The sequence below is a fragment of the Pomacea canaliculata genome, linkage group LG3 (genome assembly GCF_003073045.1).
Source record: "Pomacea canaliculata isolate SZHN2017 linkage group LG3, ASM307304v1, whole genome shotgun sequence".
Lineage (NCBI taxonomy): Eukaryota > Metazoa > Mollusca > Gastropoda > Architaenioglossa > Ampullariidae > Pomacea > Pomacea canaliculata.
The window spans coordinates 26,765,341-26,779,983 of NC_037592.1; the positions used below are offsets into that span (position 1 = coordinate 26,765,341).

The following is a 14,643-nucleotide window of genomic DNA, read 5'->3' on the forward strand; positions in this document are numbered from 1 at the left end:
TCTGGCTTTCTGGCAAGTCCATCAAATGTCCCGCTTGTCTTTAAAAATCACTTTTTTCGGCGTTCTTTGACGGTGACGACACCATCATCAGCACGTGTCCCGCTTTCGCCCCCGAAACGTCTGGTCACCTTCTGTATGTCTTCGTCGTGTGAATCAGGTGAACGTGTATCACTAGCGCTAGAGATATTTGCAGGGTTGTCCATGGGACATATTTTTCTATCCCATCCCATCCCGTCCCATGGCAATTTATGCCTGTCCCATCCCGTCCCATCCCACGGGACGTTTCCCATGGGATTCCCATGGTATTAACAATCCTATGGACAACACTGAAAACCACTTTTCGGCTTTTGTTCTATAATTCCTGCTACTTCACATACAATAGATGATTCAGAGGAAAGATTTAAATTGTTGATGAATGAAATAACAGTAAATTTATTTTGCAATATCAAGTATCGACTACCATGGGAAATACAAGTGTGTGCTGTCCCGTCCCATCCCATCCCATGGGACGTTTCCCATGGGATTCCCATTCCTATGGACAACACTGGATATTTGTGTTGTCGTGTAGTTGTGACACAGAGCAGCAGATAGAACACACATGAAGATCCGTGGAATTGACACACCGAAGAAGACACATTTTTGTTGGGAAAGAAAAGCAGGGTCTTGTGTGGATTCCAAGGTCGGCTGAGTGCGGGTGTGTATAGTGGATGAAGAAAATAAAAAGAATTACACAGCGTGAGGTAGCGATTAGACAATGCACCCAACGAACAAGAGCTAGAATGTTATCGGAAAATTCTCCTTGGGAACTTCTGTCCTCTCCCCTGGAACACCAAAGAGGAACGGACTGACTTGGCGATAGGGGCCGCAAGTGTTGGCCTTATATAGCGAGGGAGGTCGACTGCAGTGAAAAGTGCCGTGATGTCCATTCAAAACAAAGTTAAATCATTATTGAGCTGACTGGTGTGCATCCGCATTTCTATGGCTACAGCTATCCTGATGGACGTGTGTACATATGGTAAAAAGTAAAGAACCATGATATTAGAAGTTTTTCCTTTTTTTAAAGAATAATAATTATAATTTGCATGAAAACTGTTTTTGGAATTTTGTATTAGACCTTATGATTCTGAACCGAAGATTGTATGCATTTATATTTGACTACCGTCGCTATTTTTCTGTTTAATCCACAGCTATAAATTGAAAGGAAACAGGGTTTTTGGAGGAACCATATATTTACTAACTGTTGAAGACAGGAAAGTAACATCATCTCTGCAGCTATATGACATATCAGCTATATTAAAATGCAAATTAAGCTTCACTTGTATCAGTTATACTACACAACAGTACGTGGCATAAGAAGATATGCTTGGATTTTGAGGGAGAAGGTGTGCAAACTTGAATTCGTGTTGATAGTAGAAAACTGCAAAAAAAAAAATTGCCATTTGGGATCCCACACAGTGGTCACACAACATAACCTTGAAATGTACTTGTGCTGTTGTACTAGGCCTCTGCACTTTTCAGCTGTGTAGGGAAATGCACTATAAAAATATTATTATTATTATTATTATTATTATTATTATCATTTTATGATTTTATTACTAATCAAGCAGTCTTTATGTACATAGAAAATAATTGTTGCAACCACCCAAAGGAGATCATGTTATCCAAATGCAAAATTTTATGGAATACGATGGAAGTGTGCTGTGTCTGCTATAGCTAACAAATTTACTCATAAGAATGTTCAAGTTGAAGTAAAACTAAATTAATACACTAATCCACCTTTAACACATTTAAACAATATTTTATTACCAAAATTATTGTACAGGTATAGAAAAAAAAGTTAATAACAAAGCTGGAATAAAACACTATCAAAAGAAAAGTAATGTTCAGTTTTCCCTGTGGGGAAATAAAGATACCATACATATGTGGCATCCATGCAAATAAGAGAGAAAAACAACTTTTGAAAATACCATCTGGTTTTACTCATCAAAAAATAAAAGGCTGACAAAACTTCAGTAAAGAATAGGACAGTATTATGCATAGTGTTCCTATTGTGATCATTTCAAACCATAGTATAGCTATGTGATATAAAACTGCCAAAACATAAAATATATTGACTTCAGCTGCGAGAGCCTGCTTAAAAGGAGCATATGAGAATTGCAATCTAGATTGCAGAAAAAAGACATATCCTGAGTTTAGTATTGTAATGTGCATAAGAAAGTCTGTAAACAGTTTTAAAAAACAACAGACATAAACAGTTTTTTAGCCCCAGTTTTGGACCGTCTTCTCTGACAGGTATTTTCCACGAGGAGAGGCTGCACCTGGAGGAATGAGGGCCAACATCACAGGAGTCTCCGCACCTACAATGATACAGGTAAACATACACAATGTAACCATGGACCTATTATATAATCATGATTTTTTTTTTAACAAGTAAAAATAATAAGACTAAAACATTAATACTGTATTTTAAGTAAAACACGAACCACGAGTCATTTCTTTAAGCTGAAAGACAAGCACCACTGTTTTAAGTGAATGTTGAAATTACGGAATAAATATACAAAATGTAAAAGCAAGGAGTGAGCCTGAAGACATTATAATGAAGACATTATCATCTCAAAGATTACCTTGGTCAATTGTTTTGGGTCCTTTGAAGCTTGACATGTCTGTGGCTACATAACCAGGGCAGCACTGAAAAGTGAACATGACACAATTTTACAGCTTCACAAACTTTCATAACTTAAACATATTTGCATCATTGGACAACATAAAAATTATAAAAAAACGTAAGGTAAAATTAATGAATGGCCAGCTCATACAAGCTTGTTGTCTGTAACATATTGCTATGAGAAAGAGGTATAGTTCTTTGGTAAGCATACGAGAGCAGAAAAGAAGAGAAAAATTACATACTGCATTAACAATAATATCTTCTCTTCCTTCAAGCTCCTTCTGCTGGATGAAGGACATGACAGTGACACCAATCTTGCTCACACCATAGGCTGTGTTAGGCCATCCTGCAGCCACATGTTTGTTCTCCTTGGCCAAACTGAAAAAGCCATTTTAAACCATATGATGTTTTCATCAACTTCTGAACACAGACACAATCTTATTTGGAATTATTTCTCATATGCATGAAAACACTGTGTTGGTACTTATACCTGACAAATTCCTCCATTAGTTTCTTAAGTCCATCCATTGTAAGTTTTGGGTCTTTGAACTTTGCCTTCAGCTCAGGAGAACACTTTGCTATTGACATTTGGGATCCCATGCTAGATACATTACACACCCTGGACAAAGAACAAAAACAACAAACTGTAGAAAGCAAAAACATTTTGCAAAAACAACTCTACCTGCAGGTAACAAAAGGATAAAATGTCCACGTTGATTTTATTCTTAAAATGTATCCCCAGATGATTTCTAAGGAACTTGGTACTTGTACTTTGAAAATGTGTGTCTATTTTGGAGAACTGTTTTCTTTTGCAAACTCCTACTATAACTTGAATAAATCAAATAACTTTACGAATAAAATCAAACAGAGAAAAACGTAAACAGGAACCAAATAACAAGAACAAGAGCTGTGAGGTGCATGATATTGCAAAAGGAAGATGAACAGGGAAGGGTGTGAAAAAGGACTAGCATTATGGAAAACGGTGTTTGGAGTAATGTTTACAGAAGAGTTGCATTTTCAGGGCACGTTTACAGGATTCAATAGTGGGTAGGTGGCAGAGATGGAAAAGGAGAGAATACCATTGTTTCGCTGCACAATAACTAAAAATCCTGTGTTCACATGTTGTTGTTCTGGTGACAGGAAAAGGAAGAATCAGACAAGGAGCGGAGTTGTCTAGTTGGGATGTAAGGGAAGAGTAGTTCAGAGATATAATCTGGGCAGGTGACAGCAAAGAAATTAAAACACAGCATGGACAGTCTGTACTACAAATACACTACACTATGTAAAATACATTCTGCTCTTTTAGTCTGCCGCAAACACACCACTTTATGTAAAAAATATATCCTGCTCTTGTTAATAACACCTGCACAGCTCTCACTGTTGTTTTGTTACGGAGATGTGGCTGGGTGGCATCAAAAGCTGAATAAGTAATTATTATTTACATACACACACATGTCAAGTTTTACCTTGCATGGGGCTTCAGTATTGGAAACAGTTTGTCACAAACATTTAGTGTGCTCCAAAAATTAGTTTTGATGGTTACTTCAGCCTGTTCAGGGAAGGGTGCTGTTGAATCCACCTTCAAAAAAAACAAAGCAAAGAAAATTACCACTCTACTTCTAGAAATTGCTACAAAAATGATACATGGAGAATATTTAAGGATGTTGATTGAGTGTTTCTGTCAATGAATTTAAACATTAAAAATATTGTCCACTAATGTGAAACAATTGGTTTCTTTGGCAATGAATTGAAACATTAAAAATATTGTCCACTGATATGAAACAGTTGAGTTCCAAACCTCATATACTTTCATGTGCTATGGATACTCATTGCTTTTCCTTTTTGCACTCACCCTGTTATCTGACACTCTCTCCCCTACAGACACATGCATGCATGCCCGACATCTTTTGTGGTATTGATTCTGGCACTAATTTATGTAAAATTAATGATGCTGTAATACATAAGACTGATAGACAACTGAAATGGCAACATGTTTTAAACTAAATCATTCATGTCAATGCCTTTTTCTGGGGTTTTTGTGAAATGGATATTAAGCTGATGCTAAAATGAGAGAAATCAGTCGCCATAAAAAACGAAACAATTGATAAGCTTTCAGGTAATCAAGATTTAACTGTGCAAGTGTCAGATTTAAGTGTGCACGTGTCAGTCATTGCAAAATCAAACTCATTCATGTTACCACTGCACTCATCTCCCAAATGTAGCCTCAATTTCGCTTTCCATTAATTTATAGGCATAATTTTTTTTGTTTTTACTTTCAAAGTTGGCTTTTATATGAGATAATTAAGTCACTTAACATCACTTTGGTAGTACTGACATATACTTAAAAAAATCTAAACAGACAGTGACTGTCTAAATTTGAGAAGACATGAATAATACAGTACCTTGAAAGCAATGCCAGCATTGTTCACCAGTACATCTAAACCACCATAAGTATCTTGCAGAAAGTCTCGCAAACGCTCAATGCTGCTATTGTCGTCAATATCGAGCTGATGAAACTTGGGACTAAGACCCTCATTGTTCAGTTGCTTCACTGCATCCTGTCCACGGTTCTCATCTCTCGCTGATAACAAGAATTGAACTTTCAAGGGTTATGATACACACAATATCCATGTCTAATAATATAATTATGTTGCATAATATACATTTAAAGCTATTTGATGCCTAGATCATATTAAGAAAGCAAAGCAACAGGACTGGCTTGGAAATAAGTGCAAAAATAATGGTTAATAGGTAATTAGGTGGCAAACATTGACTGTTATATTTTGCATACAGCAACAGTTGTCCTCTTCTTAAACAAATGGAAATATTTTTGTTATAGGCCTATGTTAACAAATATTTCACTCACACCATTCACCAGGTTTTTTAATATTAAAACTGTTTTTTGCACTTGCAATTATTTGGGTTGATTTTCTCAAAAGTCATACTCACCTGTAAGATACACATCTCCATTAAACTCCTTACAAAGGGCCCTGACTATAGCAAAGCCAATGCCTTTATTAGACCCAGTAACCTGAAAGAAATTGACATTTTGTTGTAAATCTCCTCTAAGTAAACATTTCAGTGGATGGGTGTATCATTGAACAAATCGACCCAGAACTACACAGATCTTGTATAAACGTTAACTCAAAGATAGCTCAGCCCTCCAGGTGGTTGAATTGTGTTTGTGTCAAGGTTAACATTGTTGGATCTGTTTGCTTAAATGGGATTTGGTGAGAATTTGAAGTCATGCTTATAGAGAAAGTGTTTGGCCAGTGTAAGTACAATAGATATATATATATCAATTCAAAACAGATTCTGTGCAGCCTGGGAAAGAGAGATGTTCACCTCTATGAAGGTTAAGAATAGTAGAGTATAGTATAGTAGGGGATCTTGTACTCAATGTATCAATTTATAGCCACCAAAGTCCACAGGTGAGAATTGTATGGAGAGTATTTAACCCCAACAAAAGGAAAAGGTAGTTTGAAGGGCAGCAGTAAGAGTAGTAATGTCTTTTCATAGGAATTATATTAATATATATTGTTGAAAATTGACTTACAACAGCCACTCGAGGTGCCATGTTCTTTGATGTTTTTGATGTCTTAATTCCTGTAACAGTCATATTTATGGTTTAATGTTTAAAATCTTACTGTGTGGCTGAAATTTGGAGCCAGTAGCAAAAAGTGCATTCGGCCTACACCACAGTTGCAATATTGGGCTAAGGATAAGTTAGTGTGATCCATAACCTGGTGTTGTAAAATTTGTTTATGAGTATAGTTACATCTGTGATTTGTGTAGTACATGTACGGACAACATTTGTAGAAAAGTTGAGTGATAAAGATTATGTGCTTGTACAGAGGTATTGGCTATGATCGCTTTCAAAATAGTTGGGTGTTGGGGTTGTGTGCCCTTAATGAAGTGTCTTTAGTAAAACAGGATATTGAGCTTTTTTTTAAGCATTGGTTAAAATTAGATCTTGTAGTGTCATGTGAATAAAGTGGAAGCTTTGACCAGTTTTGGCGAGGTATATTACATTACATTGGCTGAATGCAGTGTTGACTGCTGGTCCCACTATATGTCAACTTTGTTGCTAATGTGTGTAGTAAAATATTGGGTTTAGTACCCACACTTCAATGAGAAACATGAAATCATTTGCAGAACGCAGTAAATTTTAAAACTACCATAAATTTTATACTGAAACTGACTTATTTTTTTAAACCCTGCATGCATCTTGTTTCATGGGTGGAAGCCGGAAATATTCCTGGGATTAAAGACTTTTTGAAGCCATTTAACACTGGAGTATATGCATATAATGTTATACAACACGTATGGTTGCTTATGCGTTTTACATATATTACAAGTGATACAATGTCTTTGATAGTTCACAATATTGACCAATGACCAACTTTATTAATCCCAAAGGGCAATTATAACAATTCAGACATTTCAGATTCTGATTAATTTTTCGATAACCTCCGTGTGAAAGTACGTATAAGTATTAACTGTTCACATTTTAAAATCAATCAAAGCCTCGATCATATTCAATCATTCAGATCAGTTGCAGAAACACACACCCTCATCATGCCGAAAACGAAATGAACTACTTACGATGCATCTTTCAAGTTGTATTTAAGGCTTATAAACCAGTGCGGCTTATTTGTTAAAAAAAGTCTAAATTATAAAAAAAAATTAGTGGGTGCAGATTATATATTGGTGTGCTCAACAGACTGAAATTTACGGATCATTCATAAGTCAAAAGACATAAATAAAAAGAAAATTTTGTTTTGTATTTTAAAATTCATATATTAAAGTATATATAAATTTATATATACTTTTCTAATTAGCAGTGGCGTTTGATCACAAAAGGCAGAATGGAACCTGAACTTTGTCCAGATGTCATGCACCTGCTTGTATTTGATACCGGTGCAATCTTCTTAGGACAGAAGCAATGACAGATTTATGTAATGTATTAGAAATGTGCAAAGTCATCGGTCGTGATATCATGCTCCTGTACGTTACGTACGGGGCCGATCGATGGCCTGCTCTAACAATGAAATAGTATATTGTCTTGTCTTGGCACAATGCCATAAATTGAACATCATATATGTCAGTCACAAGTAAAAAAACAACTTTTGTATTTTAAAATTAGCATTACCTTACTAAGTAGCAGTGGCTTTTGATCACGTAAGGTAGAATGGACCTGAACTTTGTCCGGATATCACCTGCTTGTATATGTGACACCGATGCAATATCTTCTTAGGACTGAAGCAATGATCAACCGATTTATATAATGTATTAGAAATGTGCAAAGTCATCGTTTGTAAATGTATTAGAAATGTGCAAAGTCGTCGTTTGTAAATGTATTAGAAATGTGCAAAGTCATAGTTTGCAATGCATTAGAAATGTGCAGTCACAGTACGGACGTGTATATAGGTGGATTGCTGTCTGTCTGCCAAGACCAACGCTTAGCCTCTTGCGAAGTGATCCGCTGTTAATGTCGGCGAGCCTTGACAATGAATGTGACTAAACCGGAAGCTTTGCACAAACATGCCTCGTTTTAGCAGTTAACTGGGGAAAAAAAAAAAAATCTTCTGCCAGCAGTCCAGTAATAAAAGTTCGTAGTCATAGTGATAGCGACCTCCCGTTAGGGGCCGATCGATGGTTTGCTCTCAAGAATAATATATTCTTGTCTTGTATTGGCACAACGCCATAAATTGAACATCATGTCAGTTACAAGTAAAAATAAAAACTTTTGTTTAGTATTTTAGAATTAGTATTGCCTTACTTCTTTCGACAGAAGCAATGAGTGATTTCCCTCATCTAAAAGACATTGGGAGTTCACTCCCCTAAGAAAAGACGCGCACAAGCAGATGGTAACCGCTGCTATGCAACTTTCGCTTAGCGGCTGTGACCTTCCAGGACATACTATTCGTCAGAAACACCGACTTGCATAAATGATACAACTCCGTGATCAAGATTTTCTGTTATTTTTTGGGATCCTACTAAGGGTAGGTTAGTTAGTAAGTGACAACAACTATTTTAATATTTCATCAGTAAAAACAGGCAATTCAGTTGTAGAACGTCGTCTGACTGTGGAGAATCATTCAAAATTCTTAATATCATGCTCTGTGAAAACTTCATCGTGTTTCAAATACCTTCTTGGAAACAAATTTGCGTTGGGAGGGCTCATTATGCATTGACATCGGTTGTCACCTGAAACGGGAAAATCCCTAATCATTAACACCAACCCACATTGCCCACTTGAGTTTGTAAAAAGTGTCGTGGTGTCCAGAACACTTCCAAAGCAAAGTTTTATCGTTACTGTGTTTACTAACGCCTTATACAACTAGATGGACTTGTGTATATACGGGAAATAAAAGAAAGCATAAGAAACTATATCCAGAAATATTGGTGAGGACCTATATTAGAAAACAGTTTTTGTCTCAATAAGAATAAATTTGGTTTTATATAAATGATGTTTTCAATAACTTAGTACATGTATTAGTTCTGATGACTCAGAACCCAAGATAATATGCCTTTTTTTTTTTTTTTACAACTGACAATTGTTTTTTTTTTAATTCACAGCTATGAAAGGGAACAATGCATTAAGTGTTTTTGGTCGAACCATGTTTACTAACCCTTCAAGACAGGAAAATAGAATCTTCTCAGCTATACAACATTCCTGCAATATTCAATTATAACACTGTTCCTGTATGGTACTCAACAGTTCTGGTGATGAACATGACTTCTTTAGGTGAAGTAGAAAAATATATGTGGGGCTGTTTTCTGCCATTTGTATAAGATTTACATTTTGTATGTTAAAAGTGGTACATTTGTAGATTCTCATTTTTTCAGATATGGAATTTAGTATGTGAATGTCATGATCCCTTATCTGTTTAGGCATGTACAGTAACTCTGAGAGAACAATGAGATCTCTAATTTTCATACATTATTTGAGAACCCCTTAATAAAAACAGATGTTCTTAAGTATTTGTTTGATTTTAGATGTTTTTACTCTCTGATGTGCAATAGTCTATATACTGCAATGTGTTATTTCTAAATTGATTATAATTGAATACATGCGACAGCTTTCTTGTGTGTGTGTGTATATATATATATTCATTATTATTAAGAATTTTTGGCATTGACATTGTGCAGAAGTGCTCATTAACAGCTAATTTTGTCAGATTGTATCGTTGCAAATCATAACTTACTCTTCTGAAAGTTTATCTGTTTATTTTTCAGATCAAGCTTAGCTAATACCAAAAAGGATTTAAATATGAAACTATTGTGATCTTCCTCCACTTGTGTAAAACATGGGTCAGATGCTCTCAGCCTGGGTAAGAAACAGGTTTTTTTGTCAAAGGTCATAGTATTATAATAGTATTAAGTTCTTTACATGATCTAAATAATCAAAGACACGTGCTGTAGAAAAAGCTATAAAAGGAAATACCCACATTTCTGGTTGATGGATAAGCACACAATTTGCTTGTTATAAATTAAAAAAAATATTGAAGGCTTTTTTTTGCATTGTATATTTTGTTGATTGTTAGACCATATGAACAATAGTATCAATGAAAGAAGATGCTTCTCCTAGATTCTAGAAATTTTATTCCAAAAAATATCAGTATGCTTGAAAATGACAACTTTGTGATAGGAAATTTCTGAAGGTAAACTATTTATTGTAAATTACATTATGTACATAATTTATTTGCTGGTAAAAAATGTGAACAAAAAGACTGGCTAAAATTGTATAACTTAAGCATACCAAATGTCAGTTAATTTTCAAAAAGTGTAAAAAACCCACTTAGGATTGAATAAGAATGTGAGTTCATTTGTAGGAGTTTACACACTGCATTTTTACAGAAGAATCAAGTTACATTGAGTGTTCAGGATTAAAAAAAAAATTAAGTAAATATTTTTTTAGCATAATTTTTCCTTGGTGCTTCTAATAAAACAGCTTGTTTTTCCACTTTGATTTCATCTACATCTTTCTTATTTCAGTTTATGGCTGCCACAGATTGATCCGGAATTCTAGATCTAGATCTCTTAATTCCACAGCCTGCTTTGTCATTTCATCTGCTTTCAAGTGCAAATGATATATCCATTAATGGTACAATCCCAATAAAAAATAGAAGTAGTAGTAGTCAGGTGGGTGGTATTAGAATTAAGGAGTGTATTTTATTGCTATTTGCAATGGGTAGTTTGTTTGCTGACTAAATGTGTTTTATTTGGTAAAAAGGTGAATGCTGATCTCTGGCAGACGATGCCCCTAGAACTGGCTATCAGAAAAGAACAGAAAAAAGTTACAGAAATACCTGTGTCTAATGGTGCAAGGCCGAATCAGAGTTCCAGTCAAAGTTAGTTTTATTAAAATGACTCGTTCAGATGCATACGAAAATCTCATACTTTTCAATGTGCACATACACTTGTGAATGCAAACAGCACGCAGTATAACACAGAAGGCTGTCTCATTGCAAAGTTTAATTTTATGACTTCATTTTGTTTTGTTACTTCTTTTTTTCATATACAGGGTACCAGTTAAAACTGATCTAAATGTATCTCCCATAAAAAGTTTTATTTATTTCCTAAAAGCTTAAGAAATAGGATGTGTACCCTGCTTTTATTAATGATTTAAAGGTAATATTGAAATAATTTTCTGACATAGGTAGCGAGACTCTGTTGAACATGTCATTCTCTAGTAAATCACATGCATAGCTAGTTTTAATAAGGTAATCACCGAGACATTTTTGCTATGTCAATTTCTTGGTATATCATGCTTCATGCATTATCTTTATCATTTTGTTAATGGATGTTTTCAGATTCCCTCCTTCATGCAGCATGTGATTTAGGAAATCTCCAAGTTGTCAATATTTTGCTTAAACACGGGGCCAATCCATGTGCTTTAAATTCAAACGGGAATACACCACTGTGGCTGGCTGTATGTCAGGGTCATCTTGAAGTGGTGAAGATACTGTTGCAGTACTACATAAAATCTTCAAGCTGTTCTGAGCAAAGGTTTGTTCTAACCACTAAAACTGTTGCTCATTTAGCAAGAAATAAAAATGCTTCCACCAGGGACAATTGAAGTACAAGTCAGGGCACATGTGAAAATGACTGGGTGATGAAGACTGTGTCAGGGTTTGTGTGAACTTTTTTTATGCAGAAACTGATAAGCATGTCAGTCAGTGAGTGAATAGTTCTATGAACATCAAGAAAAAAAAATACCCCATCAAATTTAAAAGCCTTCATTGTATCACAGAAAATGATAAGCCTTATTTTATTGTTGAGTTTGGTGTGTATGAAATCGGGATAACAAGAAAAATTCAGCATGATCACTGATACATCATCTTGAGTCATGAGAAAAAAAGGTGATTTCATATGAGAAAAAAGACAAGCAGACAGAGAGAAGGATTGTAAAAGGTTTGGTGGCTTATTTCAGCATAGATTCTCCTTCTGCACTATATGCTGCCGCCTATTACAACCATATGGCTATTGCAGAGCTTCTCATTAAAGCTGGTGCAGATGTCAACAAAAGAAACAGCAAGGGGTAATGAACTTTACAACTTTCATATTTTTGGTTTATGACTTTTGCCTGTGTGTGTGCCAGTATATATGCAGTTGCTATTGCCGGTTCTACCATTAGGCGAACTAAGAGTAGGGGGGTATGGTGCAGAGATGGTCTGTGTTAAGAGGGGAAACTATCATTCTGGTCAATGATGTGTGCTACTATTTGTCTACAAATATTGAAATAGCGATGCATCTATAGGCTGAGCTATCTTTCTTAAATAAAAATTTCAGGATCACAGCTAGGCTAACATAATAGCAGTGAGGATTGTCGCCATTTGATTTGTCAGAACAATCGAAGCAGTGGAAGTTTTCGCATATCTGAAGATATTCTTATCTTTATTGCCCAATATAAATTATTGGCCTGGCACCGGCTGGTCTACATCTGTTCATAGTACGCAATACCCATGTATATATTTTTAGCAGATTGGCAGTTATTCCCCACAACTGGGAAAGGAATTTTTTTTATAACTGAATACTCATTTCTTTTATCCTTTCAGAAAGACAGCATTGCATGCAGCATGTACAAATGAAAACTTTCCTCTTGTGAATCTGCTGCTGGAGAAAGGAGCCCTGGTGAATGCTGGCAGCGTATTTATTGCCACTCCTATTCATGAGGCAGTTCTGAAGGGCAACCCTGAGATAGTGCAACGTCTTATTGCTGCAGGTAAGGTCTTCTTAAAAGTAAGTGAGGCTGCACCATTTTAACATAACAATCTTAAATACACTGGATTTGATAATGGTATTTGCAGCTATGAAAGTAAATATGAATAAAGTGTTGAAGAACAAGCTGTGGAGTGTAGGGGAGTTATCGCATGCGACCAGTTTAAAGTACTAGTGGAGTTCAATTTTCTTTTAATGATTTGGTAAAGCTTAGTGCAAGATAAATCTGAATATATCGCCTCCCCCCATTTACCGTTTTTGAGATAAACGCCTACGAAGATTACCATACACATAAATCACGTCACGTTTGTATACAGATACGCATAATTAACACATGGTCCCAGTTTACCCACTGGCTGAGGCCTTCACAGCATAAGTAAACAACCCTGATGTTTGTGCTGTTGAAATCTTTCTGTAAATGATGTTTGTAGACGGAAATAGGGGGAGGTATTCAACAGATTTTGGTAAATATTATGTTGCATTCAGCTTTACCTAGTCATTAGAAACGACTTTTCCACCCCGCTAGCCCTTTAAGAGATAATTTGAACTTTTTTTTTGTTGAATATTATACCTTTTAGATGTAAGGGATAGTGTCAAGCACATATTACGCAAGTGAGTTTGTTGTGCGGCACACAGGTGCTGACGTCAACATGGTGTGTAGAGAGCAAGACATCTTGGGACTAGAAGGTTCTCCTCTTCACGTGGCTGTGAGTGGCGGGAACAAGGAAATGATTTCCGTTCTGTGTTCTGGACAAGGAGTGGACGTGAACGTCCGCAACTTTCACGGGCAGACGCCGCTGGTCGTTGCTATCGTGTCAGGATTTGTCAGTTGCGTCCACGAGCTCTTGGAGAACGGCGCAGACGTGAACAGGCCTTCCAGCTCCGGGCTGCTCCCACTGGCTCTGGCTGTTTGCTTCGAAAAGGATGACAGGACTTCAGGCCGCCGCAGAAACGTCTTTCAGAAGCCATGCCGAGCAAGGACCGGTTACAGCAATCACTGTTCCCATGCTGACCTCCGTTCTGATTTCTCTGCGGCGAAAGAACTCCCAAGGGCTATCGGAGGTGTCCCCCAAGGGCTCCACTTTCAGGGAAGACGTAGGAGCTGGGCTTTTGAACATGTGCGGAACACTAGGTTTTTCCGACGACAGGAAGTCCATCTCTTCTACTCTCCATCACATGCTAATTCGTGCGGGCGCGTTCCTGCAGGCCAAGGACGCGTTCAAGCACTCAGCGCTGGACTACGCTGTGCTGATGGGGAAAGTGGAGGCTGCGTGTCTGCTGATGTGCCACGGGGCAACGCTGGACATGCCTTTGCTGCGCTCGCTTCTCAGCGGTTCCTGTCGTGAAGCCATCGGAGCCTGCAGCTCTATCGCCACGCTGCTGACGTCACTGCCGCTGCTCTCGCCAACACTGCAGCAGATGTTTTGCCAGTTGCAGGTCTGCGCCTACCTGTCAAAGGACAAGCTGGACTATATGCACCGGCAGCTGAGGCGGCCCATGTGCCTGACGAGGCTGTGCCGAGCGGTAGTGCGCGAATCGCTGGCCGGGCAAACGGCCGGCTCGGTGGCACCGCTGGTGGCTCAACTCCCTGTTCCGTCGTCTGTGCAGGACTTTCTGCTTCTGTCCGACCTGTGGTATGTCGTCACCGGCGATCACTCTGGCGCCTTCCTAAGATTCCAAAGCTGCATTGAAAGCAGGGTTTAAAAGTTTTTTTTTTAACAGAAGAAATTACAAATTACTCTCTACTGAGA

At 37.1% G+C, this 14,643-nt stretch overlaps 2 protein-coding genes across 7 annotated transcripts; one reads left to right on the forward strand and one right to left on the reverse strand.

Annotated features, from left to right (window-relative positions):
• Positions 1-2,108: 2,108 nt before the first annotated feature.
• LOC112560871 (carbonyl reductase [NADPH] 1-like) lies at positions 2,109-8,466 on the reverse strand. Of its 2 annotated transcripts, none has more exons than XM_025232974.1 (9): positions 8,448-8,466; positions 6,222-6,271; positions 5,615-5,696; positions 5,068-5,246; positions 4,132-4,244; positions 3,156-3,284; positions 2,908-3,043; positions 2,625-2,688; positions 2,109-2,357 (listed from the first exon to the last, which is right to left on the reverse strand). In XM_025232974.1, the coding sequence occupies exons 2-9, from the start codon at positions 6,240-6,242 to the stop codon at positions 2,260-2,262; spliced, it is 822 nt and encodes a 273-aa protein (XP_025088759.1). In that variant the 5' UTR covers positions 6,243-6,271; positions 8,448-8,466; the 3' UTR covers positions 2,109-2,259. The 2 variants fall into 2 exon arrangements, with proteins under 2 accessions (XP_025088759.1, XP_025088757.1); XM_025232972.1 differs by lacking the exon at positions 8,448-8,466 and adding an exon at positions 7,818-8,199.
• Positions 2,290-14,537, forward strand: LOC112560868 (serine/threonine-protein phosphatase 6 regulatory ankyrin repeat subunit C-like). 5 transcript variants are annotated; one of them, XM_025232967.1, is made up of 8 exons: positions 2,353-2,371; positions 9,248-9,416; positions 9,908-10,002; positions 10,905-11,022; positions 11,485-11,680; positions 12,105-12,212; positions 12,730-12,896; positions 13,529-14,537. In XM_025232967.1, exons 3-8 carry the CDS (start codon positions 9,979-9,981, stop codon positions 14,236-14,238), a joined length of 1,323 nt encoding a protein of 440 aa, XP_025088752.1. In that variant the 5' UTR covers positions 2,353-2,371; positions 9,248-9,416; positions 9,908-9,978; the 3' UTR covers positions 14,239-14,537. The 5 variants fall into 5 exon arrangements, with proteins under 5 accessions (XP_025088754.1, XP_025088752.1, XP_025088751.1 ...); XM_025232966.1 differs by lacking the exon at positions 2,353-2,371 and adding an exon at positions 8,492-8,682; XM_025232965.1 differs by lacking the exon at positions 2,353-2,371 and adding an exon at positions 8,492-8,670.
• Positions 14,538-14,643: the final 106 nt, after the last annotated feature.